This window comes from Miniopterus schreibersii (genome assembly GCF_964146895.1).
Source record: "Miniopterus schreibersii genome assembly, chromosome: 1".
In the NCBI taxonomy this organism is placed as follows: Eukaryota; Metazoa; Chordata; class Mammalia; order Chiroptera; family Miniopteridae; genus Miniopterus; species Miniopterus schreibersii.
The window spans coordinates 89,897,537-89,917,005 of NC_138101.1; the positions used below are offsets into that span (position 1 = coordinate 89,897,537).

General features: G+C 41.7%; 1 protein-coding gene across 2 annotated transcripts; it reads right to left on the bottom strand.

Annotated features, from left to right (window-relative positions):
* Positions 1-575: 575 nt before the first annotated feature.
* Positions 576-16,127, bottom strand: ACBD7 (acyl-CoA binding domain containing 7). 2 transcript variants are annotated; one of them, XM_081148598.1, is made up of 4 exons: positions 16,044-16,127; positions 2,435-2,552; positions 2,265-2,327; positions 576-2,179 (listed from the first exon to the last, which is right to left on the bottom strand). In XM_081148598.1, exons 1-4 carry the CDS (start codon positions 16,095-16,097, stop codon positions 2,106-2,108), a joined length of 309 nt encoding a protein of 102 aa, XP_081004724.1. In that variant the 5' UTR covers positions 16,098-16,127; the 3' UTR covers positions 576-2,105. The 2 variants fall into 2 exon arrangements, with proteins under 2 accessions (XP_081004724.1, XP_081004725.1); XM_081148599.1 differs by having other exon boundaries at positions 578-2,179; positions 2,301-2,327.
* Positions 16,128-19,469: the final 3,342 nt, after the last annotated feature.

Consider the following 19,469-nt stretch of genomic DNA (forward strand, 5'->3'; position numbering starts at 1 on the left):
ACTAAAAAGATCAAGGGAAAGGCATACAGGAGATATTTTTCAGAACTTATCATTCTTTTTAACAAAGTACAAATAATATAAAATTTGTTATGGAGAAGGGGCTTTGAGTTAGAATTCACATAATAATAAATTCGGGCTAAAAATAGACTCAAGGAAATGGTGTTAAATGTTTAGTAGTTGCTGTGCTGTGCTTTATTCTCTGGTATACGACTTTGAGGGCTCCCTTACAGGAGAACTGTACTAATGTGATTAGATTCTTAATTATTAATTTAAACAATTTTTAGTTAATATAGTCCACAAATGGAAATCTCACAATGGAGCCAATGCCAGCCTTTTTGGGTGGACTTTTTCACCTGCCTCTCCACCTGGTGGAGGTGAGGTCCACATGGGAATAGCTCTGAAAATTTCCAAGCCCTCATCTGGAAGGACCAGGACTCTCATTGCTGATGTCTTCTCATTGTTGGATTTGGATGTTGATTCATCATGTAAGACTTCCATCTTTAGGAAAAATTTAATAGAAATAAGAATAATTTTTACCTCCCAAAATTTTCCAAAATAGAAATCAAGCTAGATTTGTTGTTAATTAAACTTTTTATTTTGAGATAATTATAGATTCATATGTGGTTGAAAGAAACAATACAGAAATACTCAGTTTCCCCTAACATCACACAAAACTCTAGTGTAACTTCACAACCAGGAAACTGACCTTCATATCGTCAAGATACCTAACATTCCTAGACGACAGGATCCCTCTGCTGCCTTTTATAACCACACCCGTGTCCCTCCTCCCTGACAATCCCTATTCTGTCCTCTAGGTCTATATCAAGGATGTTACAGAAATGAAGTCGTTTTGGGATTGGCTTTCTTCACTCGGCATAATTCCCTGGAAATTCATCTAGTGACTAGATTTTTTTTTAAGTCACATGAAATCAATCTATCCCTTCGGTTATACCATACCAAACCTGAAGCCTCATGCAGGCAATAGAGGTACACTGCTTTGGGAAGATCTGTAGCTTATGTAATCTCAAACAGATTTTAGAACTATTAAAATGAGACTATCTTCATCCTGGTGAGGTGGCTCAGTTGGTTGGAGCGTCGTCTGGTGCACCAAAAGGCTGTGGGGTCAATTCGCAGTCAGCACACATACCTAGGTCGCAGATTCGATCGCCAATCGGGATGTGCACGGGAGGCAACCATCAATGTTTTCTCACATTGATGTTTCTCTCTCTGTGTCTCTTTCCCTTCCTCTCTCTTTAAAAATCAATAAAAACGTATCCTGGGGTGAGGATTAAAAAAAAGAGAGACTATCTTCTTTCAGAGAGTCTGTGTACCAGCAAGAAAGACTGAGTACTGGGACAATATATTTCAGACTCTATGCTTTCACTCTGATAAAACTCAACATAAGAGGTATATTACCACTAGATATTATGTTTAAGTTTTTTTTTTTTTTATTTGTCTTAAACATTATTTATTTTTAGGTTTTGTGTAGCATACGCTTTAAAGTGAAAGTAGAATATTTCCAGTTACCTCATTCAATTCTTACAACTCTGTGAGACTGATATTTTTCCCGACCTTACAGCTGAGACTTAGCAAGATTAAGTAATGTGCGTAGGTCACATAGTAACTAAATCAGAGAGTAAGGACTGGAGCCAGGACTGGAATTAGGCCCTGAATCAATGTGAGCCTCAAAGCTACATGGTGCAAAAAAGGAATAGCTTTGGTATTGGTTCCTTAAAAACCGTTGATTGTACTACTGTAGAAAAACAGATAAGCCAAAAGAACAAACAAGTGTTAATGTTTTGCCAGATCAATGATTTTTGCTTAAAATCACCTCTTTATGTTGATTAGTCTTTGATACAAGTGATGAATCAGAAACCTAAATAAAGATGCTTTTTTAAAATGTAAAAAAACCCCACCTGGCTTTAGCAAGTAAAATTTCCTTAAATATGTAGTTTCATCATATTTCGAATTAAGGATTATAACTCATGTTACTAATGTGAATTTTTATGATACATAATGAGTTAACAGTGCATTTCTCCCCTAAATGTTAGGTCATGATACCATTACGAAGGCTTCAAAAGGAAAGTTTTCTTATATGCTGAATTCTAAATTCCATATTTTTCCATCAGCTCTTTTGCTTTAGAAATATAGGCATTCATGGCATCTTCCTTTGATAATCCTAGAAAGATACAAACAGATTATCTCACTGACAGATGTATTGGGAAGTTACGAAAGTTTGTTGAACTTATTTAAGAATTAACAACCTTTTTGGAGGTTCCATGCTTCCCACTTAGCCTTGCCTTTTAAATCTAGCATTCCTGGACACTCTGCCAAAAGAAGGATAGACATATTTTCAGGTTTACTTTTTACTCTACGCTTCTATAAACATTGTTCAAACAAAGTATATCACTATTTGTAAGATGACAATAAATACCAATATTGATGTCTCCAATTACAGATTGTTTGTAGAGCCCGTAGAGTTCCTTCAGTTCTTCATCATCTGGTCTTGTTTTCAGCTTCCTCACATCTTCTGCTGCCTTATCAAAATCAGCCTAAAGCAAAGGGGGAAAAGGCACACAGTGCATTTGCTAAGTTTATGCAGGCCCATCTGTTTGGGGGCTTTTACCACCAAGCAGAGGAAACTCACAGAGGAGCAAGGGGTTTCAAATGGAAATGAACTACCGCTGCTCTGGCTCCACCAGAATTATCATAACTTAGTCATCGACACCACTCCTGGTACTTACTTGGTTATATACACAAGATATGGAAAACAAAATATAATTCTGAATACTGAGAATGTTCAATTTATCTACGTTTAAAAATTGAAGATAACACAGTAAATGGAAAAATATCTTATGTTCTTCAATTGGAAGAATTAATATTGTTAAAATGTCCTTACTATCCCAAGTAACCAAGCAACCTACAGATTCAATTCAATCCCTATCAAAAGTCCAGTGGCATTTTTTACAGAAATAGAAAAGATCCTAAAATATGTATGGAACCACAAAAACTCCAAATACCCAAAGCAATCTTGAGAAAGGAAATTAAATCTGGAGTCATCATGCTTTTTTATTTCAAACTATAATACAAAGCTATATTATTCAAAATAGTATGTACTGGCATAAAAACAGGCATCTAGGTCAATGGAATGGAATAGAGAGACCAGAAAGAAACCCATGCATATATGGTCAATTTAATTTACAACAAATAAGCCAAGAATATACAGCGGGAGAAAGACAGTCTCTGCAATAAATGGTGTTGGGAAAACTGGGCAGCCATATGCAAAAGAATGAGACTGGACCACTATCTTATACCATACACAAAAATCAGCTCAAAATGGATTAAAGAATTGAACATAAGACTTAAAACCATAAAACTCCAAGAAGAAAGCTCTTTGACATTGGTCTTGGAGATAATAGTTTTGGATATGACACCCCAAGCACAAGCAACAAAAGCAAAAGTAAACAAGTGGCATTACCTCAAACTAAAAATCTTCTGCACAACAAACGAAACCATCAACAAGATGAAAAGGCAACCTACCAAATGGAAGAAAATAGTGGTACCTCAGTTTTTTAACGTCTCAGTTGACGAACATTTCAGTTTACAAACGCCGTAAACCCAGAAGTAAATGCTTCAGTTTTCGAACATGCCTCAGAAGTCGAACCTGCCACACAGCTTCCGCTGAGTGCAAGATCCTGAGGCCTACCTGTCGGCTACTGAGTTCTGAGCACCCATGCAACATGGAGGGATATTTGGGCTTATTTGGTGGCTGTGTGCAGTCAATCTGTGCTCATTTCATCTCAGGAGCACTCTTGAAACCAATTTGTTTTTGTGACTGTGTGCAATCTGTGTTCATGTCATCTCAGGAGCCCTCTGCCAATCACCCCTTGCTGTGGGAAATGGATGAAAGCTGCAAAGCCAAGAGAATCACTAGCAGAACAATAGAAGTGAAGAAGGAAATTATTTCCAAACATGAAAGTGCTATCCATGTATTGATCTGGCAAGGCAGTTTGGCATGGCCAAATCTACAATTTTTACCATCTTAAAAAATAAAGGAGCCATTAAAGGAGCCAATGTTGCAAGAGGTGTTAAAACACAAGACAAAGGACACAGACAATTGAAGAAGTGGAAAAATTGCTTTTCATATGGATAAATGAAAAACAATTGACCAGTGACAGCATTTCTGGGAGCATGATTTGTGAAAAAGCTTTACATATGCATGCTGACCTCATCAAAAACACCCGTGGAACAAGTGCTGAGAGTTATATTTTCAAGGTAAGTAGAGGGTGATTTGAAAAGTTTAAGAGGAGAAGTGGCATACACAGTATGGTGAGACATGGTGAAGCTGCCAGTGCCAACAAAGAAGATGCCGACCAATTTGTTTTGGAATTTAAGGATTATGTAGAAGCAGAGGGTTTCCTTCCCCAACAAGTTTTCAACTGTGATGAGACAGGCCTCTTTTGGAAGAAAATGCCAAAGAGGACCTATATAACAGAGGAGGAGAAATCACTGCCAGGACACAAGCCCATGAAAGACAGGCTAACCCACTTATTTTGTGGGAATTCAAGTGGGGATTTTAAGTTGAAGCCCTTGCTAGTCTACCATTCTGAGAACCCCAAGGTATTTAAGAAAAACAATGTCATAAAAAGGAAATTGCACGTGATGTGGAGGGCAAACAGCAAAGCATGCGTAACCAGGCAATTTTTTATTGAGTGGGTTCATGAAGTGTTCAGGCCAAGTGTAAAATAACACCTCCAAGACAAAAATCTTCCAATGAAGTGCCTGCTTGTTATGGATAATGCTCCAGCTCACCCTCCAGGTTTGGAGGACGAGTTGATGGAAGAGTTCAGTTTTATCAATGTAAAGTTTTTGCCCCTCAACACAACTCCACGCATCCAACCCATGGACCAGCAGGTCATTTCTAATTTTAAGAAGCTTTACACCAAAGCACTGTTCCAAAGGTACACAGAGCTAACCCTCAGAGAGTTCTGGAAGAATCATTTCAATATCCTACATTGCTTACATCGCATAGACAAAGTAGGGAGGGATGTGTCTCATAGAACAATGAAATCAACATTGAAGAAATTGTGGCCAGAAGCTGTCCCTGAATGGGTATTTGAGGATGTTGAAGAGGATGCTCTTATTGTTGAGAATATTGTGTCTCTGGGAAAGTCCATGGGCTTGGAAGTGAGTAGTGATGATGTGGAGGGGTTAGTGGAGGACCACAGGACTGAACTCACCACAGAAGACCTTCAAACATTCTGACGGAGCAGCAATGAGTGGCAACCGAGGAACTTTCTTCAGAGGAGGAGGGAATAGAAAGTGTTTCTATTGCACTGATCAAAGAAACGTGTGCAAAATGGGTGAAGTGCAAATTTTTGTTGAAAAATGTCACCCTGATAAAGTTGCTGTAAATCATGCCACTAACACTTTTAATGATAATGCTATGTCTCACTTCAGACAAATTTTAAAACATTGGAAAAAGCAAATGTCAGTTGAAAAATTTTTAGTGAGGAAAAGATCCAGTGAGTGTGGACCAGGTGCCAGTGGTGTAAAAAACTCGAGGGAAGGAATGGCAGGAGAGGAGTCACCTACTGTTGATTATGGAAGAGGGCTACAGAACACCTGAACAACTGTTACCTATTGTGATTCTGGAAGAGAACCACAGAACACCTGAAGAACAGTCACCTATTGTGATTACTGAAGGGGACCCCCCCATCCAAACCATGACTATCATCACTGCAGATAAGAAAAAATTACATTTTCATTTTTGTCATCTATGGTACTATTTTTACATTGTTTATTTATTATTGCTTTTACAGTACAGTATATTGTGTTTATTGCTTTCATTGTGTGTCATTTTATGGATCTGTGGTATCATTAGATAGTAAAATTCATGTTAAATTGCTGCTGTAGGGGCTGATTTTAAAGGTCTGTGGCAGATTAATGCATTTTGCATTACTTTCAATAGGAAACCGTGCCTCGGTTTTCAAACATTTCAGAACTCAAACAGTCCTCCGGAACAGGTTACATTTGAAAACTGAGGTAGCACTGTATTTGAAAATCATATAACTGATGGGGATTAATATCCAAAATACACATAAAGAAGTCATAAAATTCAATAACAGAAACCAAACAATCTGATTAAAAATGGGAGGTGGATCTGAATAGACATTTTTGCCAAAGAAGGCATACAAATGGCCAACAGACACGTGAAAAGGTGCTCAACATCACTAATCAGGGAGATGCAAATCAAAATCACAATGAATATCATTTCACACCTGTTAGAATGGCTCTTGTCATAAATGTTGGCGAGGATGTGGAGAAAAGGGAACCCTGCACTCTGTTGGTGGTAATGTAAAATGGTGCAGCCACTATGGAAAACAGTATGAAGGTTCCTAAAAAAATTAAAAATAGAAATATTATATGATCCAGAAATCCCATTTCTGAGTACTTATCTGAAGGAAATAAAATCGCTATCTCAAAAAGACATCTGCACCACCATTTTCATTGCAGCACTATTTACAATAGTCAAGACATGGAAACAACCTAAATACACTTCAACAGATGAATGAGTAAAGAAGATATATACATTAAAATATTATTCAGCCATAAAAAAAGGAGACAATCCTGACATTTAAATGCACCCTGAGGGCACTATACTATGGAAATAAGTCAGACAGAGAAAGACAAATACTATATGATCTCACTTATACCTGGAATATAAAAAACAAAACTCACAGAAACAGAGAACAGATAGGTGGTTACAGAAGCAGAGAGTTGGGGGGTGAGGGAAATAGATGAAGGTGGTCAAAAGGTTAAAAAAAATTGTAACACATTTTTTCTATAAGGTAAAGCACATAAATAAAACTTTCTATTAAAAATTATTTAACTGCATTACACTCAATGCAGCTTTCTCGATCACCCTCATGGACAATTTCTACACTTCTTCCTAAATCTACACTTCACTATATGTAATCGCTTTGCTACCAATTAATATCTTGTCCAGGGCATGTGCCTTTCACATTCTTCAGTATCAGTGTTATTTGTGCCCATTTAGTGGACTAGTTTCTGAGGGCAGTATTTCTGATTTCATTGTGTAGATTCTTTTCAACAAAATTTGTAAGACTTATTTCAATTGGTTTACAGAAAAGACAAATTGTTCAGGCAACTTAGAGCTGATTAGTGAAAAGAAACTGGCTTCCTGGAAACTTTGTATACAAATAGTCTGAGTAATAAACTATGCCCTCCCCTCATGGCTTAACTCGGAAAACTGAGACCTGCCTCACTCCCCAGGACCCTCAGGCTGGCCCAGAATCCTTAGCTCAAGACTTGGCCAGAAGCCACTCCCTTGGCATAATCTTCACCAAGACAAAGTGCTCCTAGAAATTTGGTTCCTGTCTCCTTTTTAACCTCTTAGTGTATATACAAAGGCCATGGTAATTGTTTTCCTTAATAGAATTTTTCCATTCTTTATGTAAAATCATGTTTATTTTTCAATTACAGTTGACATATAATTTTATACTAGTTTCAGGTGTACACCCTAATGATTAGGCATTACATAACTAAGTGATCATTCCAATAAATCGCACACCCATCTGACACCATACAAAGTTATTAAAATATTAATGACTATATATTCCCTGTACTGTACTTTACTCTCAAGGACTATTCTGTAACTACAAATTTGTACTTCTTGATCCTTTCACCTTTTTCACCCATCTTCCCAACCCCCCTCCAATCTGGCAACCATCAAAATGTTCTCTCTATCTATGAGTCTGTTTCTATTCTGCTTGTTCATGTGTATTTTTAGATTCAATCATTGATACGTATTTTTGTTCAAATTTTTCTTTCTTCTTCTCCTTCTTCTTCTTCTTCTTAAAAAAGACCCTTTAACACTTCATGTCATACTGGTTTGGTGATGATGAACTCCTTTAGCTTCTTCTTGTCTGGGAAGCTCTTTATTTGTCCTTCAGTTCTAAGCTATAGCTTTGCTGGGTAGAGTAATCTTAGTTATAGTTTCTTGCCTTTTATCACTTTGAATATATCTTGCCAATCCCTTCTAGCCTGAAAAGTCTGTTGAGAAATCAGCTGACAGTCTTATAGAAGCTCCCTTGTAGGCAACTAACTGCTTTTCTCTTTCTGCTTTTAAGATTCTCTTTGCCTTTGACCTTATGCATTTTCGTTATGATGTGTCTTGCTGTGGGACTCTTTGGGTTCCTCTTGTTTGGGACTCTCTGTGCTTCCTGGACTTATAAGTCTATTTCTTTCACCAGGTTAAGGAAGTTTCTGTCATTTTTTCAACTAGGTTTTCAATTTCTTGTTCTCTCTCTTCTCTTTCCAGCAGCCCCCATGATGTGAATGTTAGTATGATCCCAGGGGTTCCTTACATTATCCTCATTGTTTTGGATGCTTTTTTCTTTTTGCTGTTCCAATTGGGTGTTTTTTGCATCCTTATATTCAAAATCACTGATTTGATTCTTGGCTTCACCTATTCTACTGTTGATTCCCTGTAAATTATTCTTCATTTCAGTTAGTATAGCCTTCATTTCTGACTGGTCCTTTTTTATGCTGTTGAGGTTCTCACTGAGTTCATTGAGCATCCTTATAACCAGTGTTTCAAACACTGCATCTAGTAGATTGCTTGTCTCCATTTTGTTTAGTTCTTTTTCTGGAGTTTTGTTCTGTTTTCATTTGGGACATGTTTTTTTGTCTAATTTTGGCAGCCTCCCTGTGTTTGTTGCTATCTATTAGGTAGAGCTGCTATCTCCCAGGCTTGGTATAGTGGCCTAATGTAGTAGGTGTTCTGTAGGGTCTAGTGACACAGCCTCCCCAGTCCCCTAAGGTGGGCACTTGTTGTGTACCTCCCTTGTGGTCTGTGTACACCCTTCCCTTGTAGTTGAGCCTTGACTGCTGTTGGCATGTCAATGGGAGGGATTTACCCCAAGGCCAATCAGCTGCAAGGACTGGCTACAACCACCCACCACCGAACTCCAACCACCGTGGAAGATCGGCTGTGCAGGGGCTCACCCCACAGAGCAGGACTTACTTCAGCGGGGCTCTGGTGCCCACTGACTCAGCACCTTGAGTGTGTCGCTTGTGGAGGTGGTTGGGTGGTGCTACTTTGATGTGGTCTGAAGCTGTCTACTGGGTCGGCTGGCACTGGGGCCTCCCAGGAAGTGTAGGCCAAGGTCAGCCACCACCTGTGTTCTGCCAAGAGCCACCTGGCACATGCTACAAAGTGATCTGCAAACGGCTGCTACTTGTTCTGGGCTTGGAAGTGCCTAGGTGAGGCCAAGCTGCAAACCAAGGCCGGCTGCTGCTAGTACTGGCCCTGGGGCCACTTAGTGAGAGGTACGGGGCACACAGATGCCAGATGCTGCTTGTTTGATAGATTTTCAGAAAATCTGAAGCATGAGCCTCAACAGGCAAGGCCATTCGTATGGAAAAGCCACTGGAGACAGCAAGGATGATCCTGAAATTTGGGTGGGGCATGGCCTCAGGGAGTCACCAGAGTGGCGTAAACTGTGTAAGCCAGATTTATGGTGTCTCAGATATGGTGCCTGCCTGTGAGCTCTATGGCGAGAGGGCTCATCAAAAGAATAATGGCCTTTGCCAACACTTCAATGTGGGAGAAAGCTGCCCTGCCAGCTCTCACCCTAATGCCAGACAATTGATTTCCTCCCCATATATCCCTGGTGCCTTTAGAACTGTTGTCCCAGCATTGGAGCTCAGAAAGAATGAGTCAGAATAAGTCCAAGTGCATGGGTTCTTTAAGAGGAAATGCCTGGGACTCCAGCATCCCTCTCTCCCTCAGCCTCAATGTCTGCTGGCTTTTACAGCCAGAAGTTATAGGGACATCTCTTCCTGGCACTGGAACCCTGAGCTGGGTGGCTTGGTGTGGGGTTGGGACCCTTCACTCCTCAGGGGGGACTCTGCAGCTGAGATATCCCACCCGCCAATTTTCATCTGTCACACGTGGGCATGGGACCAGCCCATTCCATGTCTCTGCCCTTCATACCAGTCTTGATGTGGCTTCTTTTTTAATTGCCTAGTTGTAGTACTTCCTTTCAGCCAGATTTCAGGTGGTTCTAAATGATGGTTGTTATGTAGTTTAGTTGTAATTCCAATGTGGTTGTGAGAAGCACCATGTTTACCTATGCCACTTTACCTAATGTTACTTGTTTTAAACCAGAGATAAGCAGGAATTGTCGAGTACTAAACAAGACAGTCTCAGTGAGGTATTGTACCCACACCCCACATTTTCTTTCTCCAAAGCCAGAGCTCCCTTTTGATCCAAAGACCCAAATACCTAGTAGAGAAAGCAGATAGCCCCACTGTAATTTCAGAACCCCAGTGATATCAGCAGAGTTGCTGGATAAAATTTCCATCCAGCGCCAAAGACAGGACAGTAGCCCAACTGAATAGTTGTTCTGTAATGAACAAATATCACTTGCAAACAGATCAGAGTTTCCAACCTAAATAACCTTGAAAATGGCCCCATCTCCTAATTATTCCCTACAGGAGTCTGAGAAGCATTGGTGCATGTGACAACGGACAAATCCCCACCTCATCTTTCTGGATCTTTTTAGGAAATTATCAGCTCCATTATACATAACATCATGGTTAAAAACACAGATTCTGGCTAGCCGGTGTCAGTCAGTGGTTGAACAACCACCCATAAACCAAGAGGTCACCCATTCAATTCTCGGTCAGGTTGCATGCCCGGGTTGCAGGCTCAATTCCCAGTAGGGGGCATGCAGGAGGCAGCCAATCGATGTTCCTCTCTCATCTATGTTTCTATCTCTCTATCTATCTTCCTTCCTCTCTCTTTAAAATATCAACAAAAACATATATTTTTTAAAAGGTTTTTAAAAAAGAACAAAGAACACAGACTCTGAAGATAGACTGCCTTGGTTTGAATCTCAGCTTCACCACTTCAGAGCTGTGTGACCTTGAGCAAGTTACTTAACCTCTCTGTTTCTTCATCTGGAATATGGGCCAATAACACCACCTATTTACAAGGTTGTTAGGCAGGTTTAAATAAGTTAACACATGCAAAATATTTAAAATAGTGCCTGGCATGTAGTGAGTGGTCAGTAAAGTTTAACTACTATTATTTTTATTATAAGGCTCTTTAAGAAAACAAAACAAAAACTAGTTCTAGAAAAAAACCTGAAAAAGTATTCACAATGAAGCAAGACATGAAAAGTACTTTTTTATAATTTAACAAAGAATACAAAATTGTTTTTATACACTCAGCTTTGTAAATAATACAGAAAAAAAATAAAGACTGGAAAGAAATATACTGAAATATATAAAAACTACCTTTGATTATTGGTAAGATTTCTGTTTTTTTAATACTTTGTATATTCTCCAAATCTTCTATAATGTACATGTATTGTGTCTATAATAAGGACAAAATAAAAATGCTACATTAGTGGCAGGGCTTCCTAAGGGCAAGGCAAGGCAGGGCTATTCAGAGAGGCGTGGGGGGTTCTTCCCTTTCAGGTTTATCAGGCATCTCTGCTGTTTCTGTTGTAAGGTCTCACGCCCTTTTCCAACAACAGCAACTCAATTCCTTTTGGCAAACTAAGCTTGGATTAGAATTCTAAGGCTTCTCAAGAACCATGCCTTCCAGGAAGGAGTTTCTGGAAAATTGTTCTTCATTTTATGGACAAGCTAATGAATGTCTCAGACCCTCTCCACAGAGGAGTCCAGTCCCTGACACAGTTTCACAGGCAGTGTCAGGGGTCCCTGTCCCTCCTCCCTCCCCAGGTAGAGAAGCTCCTTCCACAGCAGGATGCAGGATCATTCTCTTTTTCCAGCACGCCCTTCCCTGGCACCCTGACTTGGTACATTTCTTCTCTATGGTGTGGTTCCCATGTGCCCTCCTCTGTGAGGACTTTCCCCATCCAACCATGATGAGCTCCAGTGCAAAGAACACTGTGAGTGATGCAATGCCATGGAATTCTGTGCAAGCAATGAACCTCCTCTGAGATTCGGCTTCTGCTGAAAAAAGATCCTATCAACCTCAGGAGAAAGGTGTTAGGATTAAATACAAAAGGGAACCCTAGTACATTGTTGGTGGGAATGCAGGCTGGTGCAGATGCTGTGGAAGTGTGGAGTTTCCTCAAAAAATTAAAAATGAAACTGCCATTTGACCCAGTGATTCCACTTCTAGGAATATATTCTAAGAATCCTGAAACACCAATCAGAAAGAATATGCACCCCTATGTTTATAGCAGTGCTATTTACAATAGCTAAGATCTGGAAACAGCCCAGGTGCCCATTAGCAGATGAGTGGATAAAAAATGTGGTACATTTACGCAATGGAATATTATGCAGCTGTGAAACAGAAGGATCCCTTACCCTTTGAGACAGCATGGAGGGACCTGGAGAGTATTATGCTAAGTGAAATAAGCCAGTCAGGGAAAGACAAGTATCACATGATCTCACTCATATGTGGAATCTAATGAACAAAATAAACTGAGAAACAAAATAGCTTCAGAGACATTGAAGCATGTAATAGACTGGCAAATTTCAGAGGGAAGGGGGGTAGGGTGGGAAGAGATTAACCAAAGAACTTATATGTATATATGCATAATCCATGGACAGACAATAGTGAGGTGAAGGCCCGGGGAGAGGGTGGGGGGGTCAATGGGGGTAAAAAGAGGGACATCTGTAATATTTTCATCAATAAAGATAAATTTTAAAAAGAAAATAAATATTTTTATTTTATTTTGTTGATTCTAACTGTCCAGAGCTCATCACTTGTATCATACTGTTTAACACATGTATTGGCTAGGCAGCCAGGGATGAACAGGGCAGCCAGCTCTCAAGGAGCTCAGGGTCTCCTGGGAGATGAGCAGGTCAACAACGATCATATGATATTTGGGTGCTCTGGGGACAAAGAGGAGGGAGCGGCAGCAGGTGTAGGAGAAGCCTTCCCAGAGGAGATAGAGCTTAGCTGAGCTGGAGGTCAGCAGCACTTGTGGGATGGACAGGAGCAGGGAAGGGTTGCAGGCAGCATGGACAGCATTTATTAGGGCCCAACATAAATGCTGGGTGGGACTGAATACGTTTGTTCTCCTACATATCCACAATAGAGGAAAGACAAGAATATTCATCTTGGTATCAAGAGTGATGCCTTACAGAGTGTTGGCAGGTGGTACAGCCTTTGTGAACTCCTTGTTGAATAAATATGTGAGTGGATTTGCGGGGGGGGGGGGGGGGTGACTGAAAGTTATCATAGATGAGAAGCAGCTTTAAATGTACAGCTGTTTACATTTAACTCCAAAGCATTCTGGGCAAAAGGGAATGTTTAGTAATATTCTTGTGCTACTGTGGAGCTGGGCTCACTGCTGTGGGGGAGGGATTTCTGCCTCTGTGGAGCTGATTGTCCTGGAGCCCAGTCCTCAACATCCTGGATGAATGAATGCATGTGTGTCTCATTCCCTGGCAACTGTGGTGGAGAGTCTTTGAAACAACTGCCTTTAGGCCCCTCCCCAGACCCTTTCCTGTTCGTGTGTTCACCACAAGAACCCCTGGCCATACCCCTGGTATAGCAGTGATCCCAGTATCCCCACTACCACTCACAGTGAGTGCACCCTGCCTTCCTGGAGATGGACACAGTCTCTTACCACCTAGGAGCACTGACCACCCTGGCCTCTGTGTAAATTTCCCTTCAAATTTCACCACAGCTGAAGACAGCCTCTGAGGATGACTCACACCTACTCTAGCTTGACTTTCTGAGGCCAAAGAACATGGTCATCCACACACAGGGCTGATAACGCCTTTGCAAGCAATCCTTTCCCACTGAGAAACTGAATTAGGAAGATCATAAATTCTCACACTCACAGAACTGCAGTTCTTAGGTCATACAAAAGTGTGTGTGGATGGAAAGGGGTTAGGTATGTGCCAATTGTAAAATCATGAATTCCTTAGCCTCAAAAAGATGTGTTTTCTTGAAGAAGCAGTCTGCCTTTTATTTTCATCATTTAAGAAAGAAATATGTCCAGTTTACAACACTGTCAGCTCACCTAAAAGCTTTGCTGTGGAAGTAAACATAATCCTAAAATAAAAGTTTGAGGTTATAACTGAATTAGAAATCCCATTTGTTTTGCCAAACAAACCTTAACAAAGTACTAAGCTAAAAAGGGAGAAATGTTTGGTGTGGGGTTTGTTGTTGTTAATCCTCACCTGAGGATATTTTTTCCACTGATTTTTTTATTTTTAGAGAGTGGAAGGGAAGGAGGAGAGGGGAAGAGAGAGAGGAACATCGATGTAAGAGAGACACATCGATTGGTTGCCTCCCACACGTGGTGGGATCAAACCTGCAACCCAGGTACGTGCCCTTGACTGGGAATTGAACCCACTACTCCGGCTGAGACTCTAACCACTGGGAAAACTGGCCAGGACAAAAGTAAGGAAGTTTTGACATTGAAAGATTTGATTATTACTCATAATCCAATATGAATTATGTCATACATAACAGAAAAATGCCTAAAGGTTCAAGGACACACTTATCCTTATTTTATCGTTGCATTTAGCACATACCAGGTAGTTTTAAATGCTCTATACATGCAGCCTATTTAATCTTAACAATCCCTCTGTTTTGGGATCCGGTGACGTGTCTGGACATGGTCCACACCACCTGAGGGTCTAGAGTCAGGGACTGGACCCTCCCCACAATGACCCTTGATATTGAGAACCCGCTAAGTGTCTGCACGTGGTCCATACAGCCTGAGGGCCTGGAGCCAGGGACTCGACCCTCCCCACAGGTTCCTGTGAGGAGCTAAAATGAAGATAGTTACCAAGGTCTGGGCTCATGCAGGAGGCAGGATGTTTACTCTGAAAGTCTGTTTGTGCAGCCTGGGAAGAACGACTTTGTATCACCCTCACCTCATTACCAGTTGTTTGTTACTCACTATATAATAAAGGCTTGAAGCCATTTGGGGTGCACCTCACTGGAGGGCAGCCCTCCTGACCCCATGACTGTGTTTGTCTCTTTAGTTCCCACGGATCCAACTCAGGTTTGTTGTCTTTCAGGCTGGTTCCTGACACCTCTGTTCCATTTTTAGGTGAGGAAACAGGCACAGAGGGGTTAAGTATGTCACAGGCTAAGAAGGGGTGAGGTTTGGATTTCAATGGGCTGGCTCTGGAGTATGCACCTTTGCCACCATAACATAGTCCTTAAAGAATCATTAATGAAGTGAGCCATGCTCGTTCCATGAAATTGTGTGCAGGTATTTTTTTAAATTATATTTTAGAAGAATATTTAATGATGAGAAAATGCTGATGGCATAGTGTTACATAAAGGAACAAAAATGTATATACATATACATAATAGCATAATCGGTGTGTCTATATATACCCACATATTTGCACATATGTACATATACATGAACATGCCTGTGTGCACGCACACACACATTTCTGGCACAAATGAGTAAACTCGTTATGTCAGCAGAGATCCCCTGGGTGAAGGAATTTCTGATGGCTTTTATTTACTTTATGTTTGTCCTCTTTCCCAAAAGTTTCCACCCTGAACATATACATTTTTCACATATCAGAAAAATGGTATTTTTAATCGAAGTTTTACAGATATCTGCCCTTGCCTAAGAGAGCCCCTGGACATACCATGAGGAAAGGGGCGCGAATGCGACCCCAGACGGCCTCGCCCGTCGCCAGGAAGGAAAGGGCGGCAGAGCAGGGCGTCCACACCCCCGCCCCCGGGGCTTGTGCCTACCAGGCGTTTACCCGTCCCGGGGTTCACAGGAGTTGCCACGGGGAGCCCGGCCGGCGGTGAAGGGCCGGCGCCCGTGAGGTCTCCTTTGCAATGAGGGAGCGCGGGCGAGGGGGGGAGCGTCCTCGCGGTCAGCGCCGACCGCTCCGAGTGGCGAGCACCGCGGGCGGCAGCTGCCCAGAGCGCCGGGTCCGAGACGCACCGCCCCCCAGGGGGTCTCGCCCGCCCCACGCCCTCTGAGGCGCTACCCTCTGGGGAGCATGTCCGCCCGCCGGCCGCCCACCCTCTGGCTCACCTGCAGGGACATGGTCGCGGCACCAGGTCGCTGCTGCGCTCCCGACGCTCGCATCCCCGCGTCGCCCGGTCAGCCGCTCCTTAAAGGGCAGCGCGGCCCGCCCGCCGGCTCCCACTGGCCACCGGCCCCGGAGGGCGGGGCTGGGCGGTGAGCGGTCCCCGCCCCGCGCGGGGCGTCCGCTGTGGCCGCAGCCCGGCCGCGCGCCAGGGTTGTCGGCGGCAAGTCAGGCTGCGACTGGAAAGGCGCAAGGAAGGGAGTTTAAATGAGTTCTCTCTCGGCTCGGGGCCTGATTCTTTCTCCAGAGGCTGTTGGCAGGAAATCCAAAGAGGTCTCCCCTGGGCACGGACCGGTTTGAGATTCCTTTTCCATAGACACCTCTGTCCTCTCCACAGTCCCTAGAAACCTGGTCAGTAGACGGCGTTTGCTCAGACCTTTCATGTCTCCCCACCCGTCTCTAGAAACACTTCATCAGCAATGAAAAAGGCTGGTAGTTTGGGTCTTTTCTTCTGAACACGCGCTGCAACCACCTTTACTAGTTTTCAAGGCACAGGCTACAAGCCGTTCAGACGGACCCCATTTTTCGGGGGAAACAAACCCAATGTCACTTCAAGTCTGCAGACAGACAGAATGGGGTAGTGATACACATTTGATTAAATTTTCAAAGAACTGGAACCGCATTTCTCGGTCATGCGAGGAGTTAATTTCCGGCTCTTCATTTAAATAGAAACATTGTGCAGCAAGGTGACAGGAAGAATTCACAAAGTCAGGGTCAAGAAAGCTACTAATTTGAAACGTCTAATGATGAATAAAGACTCACAATGCAAGGGACAGAGAAGAAAAGCCTCAAAAAATGTTAGCTTGTTTTTGCACAAAACTACATTTTAAAAATATTTGCTACTTTTTCATGTAAACCCCTTGGTTTTTAATTTTCTCCTTGAAAATATTTTCATAGTGATATCAGTGAATTTCCAAGTAAAGAACAAAAAGCAAATGTCAGAAAAACGTACTGGGCACGATTTTTGTGTTTTTATTTTCAAAATTCCTGGACGATGGGCAATACACAGTAGATTCAAAGGCAAATAGCAGCTTCAGAACAGTGAGCGCTTCCTCTGCCGGGGAAAGCCCTGCCTATCAGCACATCAACAGGGAGATACTGCAGTGGGGGCCAGTATCTGGGTCTATCTGCAACGGAGGCATTTTGGCATTATAGCCATTTTAAGAAATCCGGAGAATGGGAGGGGAAAGGTACTCTGCTCTGTTCTTTTCTCTAAGTCTAGGATCTTCTTTTAAGAGCTCTTCAAAGCATGTTCTTCTCTTGAGTTGCCACTCCTGGACAGAATACCAGAGCTGTGGGTGTCTTGTCTCTAGGAGCAAGAAGGAGGAAGAGACAATGAAAATATTGATCTCCTCTGTCCAGTGATAATAGTATACTAGGTACAGTAGAAACTCAGTTTTCTGGAACCCTTGGAGAGTGAGTCAATTTGGACAGAAAAATAAGTTTATTTTTTTACTATTTCATTAAATATTAATTATAAACCAATATATAATAAAATTTTAAAAATAAAAGGCACATTTATGAACCAACCACCAGTTTAAGAAATCATACCATTACCTTTATCTTTATGACTCTCCTGATTCCATTCCATCTTATCCTCCTATTTGTTCATTAATTCATTCATTTCAGTCATTCATTCAAATAATTACTGAGTGTCTAATATAAGCCTGGCACTGTTCTAGGTTCTTGAGAAACATTAGTCAACAAAACTGCAACAATCCCTATTCTTGTGTTACATCATGGTAGGAAGTTACAGATAATAAACACTGTAACAAACAAATTGTATAGTTTATTAAAAGATGTTTGGTGGTAAGTGTTATTTTTATAAAGAACAGAGCAAAAGAGATGGAAAGTCTTGGGTATGTGGGATGGAGGAGGTGGCTTGCAGTTGTAAATGGAGTGATCAGGGGTCTCTTTGAGAAGATGACATTTGAGTAAAAACTTGAAGGTGAGAGAGCTGACCAGGAAGATCCCTGGGGAAGAGCTTCCCTTGCAAAGGCAGCATCCAGCACAAAGGCCCAACGAAATGAGCTTCCCAACCGGTGAGAGGAACAGCCAGGAGCCATTGTGGCCGGAGTAGAGTAGTAAGAGAAGAGGTCAGACAATAGGACATAGAGACCAGGTCATGTGAGGTCTTCTTGCACAAAGGCATTTGGTTTTAGTGGGAGGGAAACAAAACCATTGAAGGGTTTTGAGCAAGGACATGACCTGACTTAGTTTTTAAAAGGATCTCTCTTGCCCTGGCCCATGTGACTCATTTGGTTGGAGTGTCGTGGGTTCAATTCACAGTCAGGGCACATACCTAGATTGTGGCTTTGGATGGAGCACATACAAGAGGCAACCGATGTTTCTCTTTCTCTCCCTCTCCCTTCCTATCTCTCTAAAATCAATAAAAGCATGCCCTCGGGTAAGGATTAAAATAAATAAAGGATCACTCTTTTTGCTCTATTGAAAATAGACTACAGGGGAACAAGGTTGGAAGCAAGATTCTTACTGTCATAATAATCCAGGGAAGAACTTAAGGGTGTCTCAAACTCAGGTGGTAGCAGTGGAGATAGTGAGAAGTAGTTCAGATTCTGGTTGTATTTTGAAGGTAGAGTCAACAGGAGTCCCTGACAGATTCTACATGGGGTGTAAAAGAAAAAGAGGAGTCAGGATAACTACAACATTTTTGACCTGAGTAACTGGAAGGACCATGGGTGGAATTGGTTTGGTTGGTGGAGAAGATCAGAAGTTCAGTTTTGGACTTGCTACTTTTGAGATATCAGACATCCAAGTGGAGATGTCAAGTAGGCAGTTTAATATCCAAGACTAGTCTAGGTTGGGTATGTAAATCTGGGACTCATGAACATAAAGGTGGCATTTAGAACTTTGAGACTGGATGGCCCTAGAAACTGAATGTCTATAGAGGAGAAAAGGGAAGAGGACTGTAGATTGAGCCATGGCAAATTCCAGCATTACGAGTTAGGGAGAAGAGGGAGATGGAGCAAAGAAGACAGAGAAGCGACCACTGAGAAAAAACAAGAGCATGTGGTGTCCCAGAAGTCAAGTCAAGAAAGATAGCAAGTGGGCAAATATGTTTAGATGAGAATTAATGATTGGATCTAGGTCATTGTCAAGATCTTTGATGACCTGAAGAGAAGTTTAAATGCAGTGGTGGACGGCAAAGCCTGAATAGAGTGGGTTTAAGAGAAAACATCAATGGCAATTACAGAATAATTTGGGGGGGGGGCTATTTGTTTATCTCCCCCACCTATACTACACTGTCTTAATTATTAAATCCTTCCCATTGTTTTTTTTTTGGTTTTTTTTCAGGAAGAGTTGTTTTTGGCACTTTGCTCTTGCATGTAAATTTTAACATCCATGAGTCA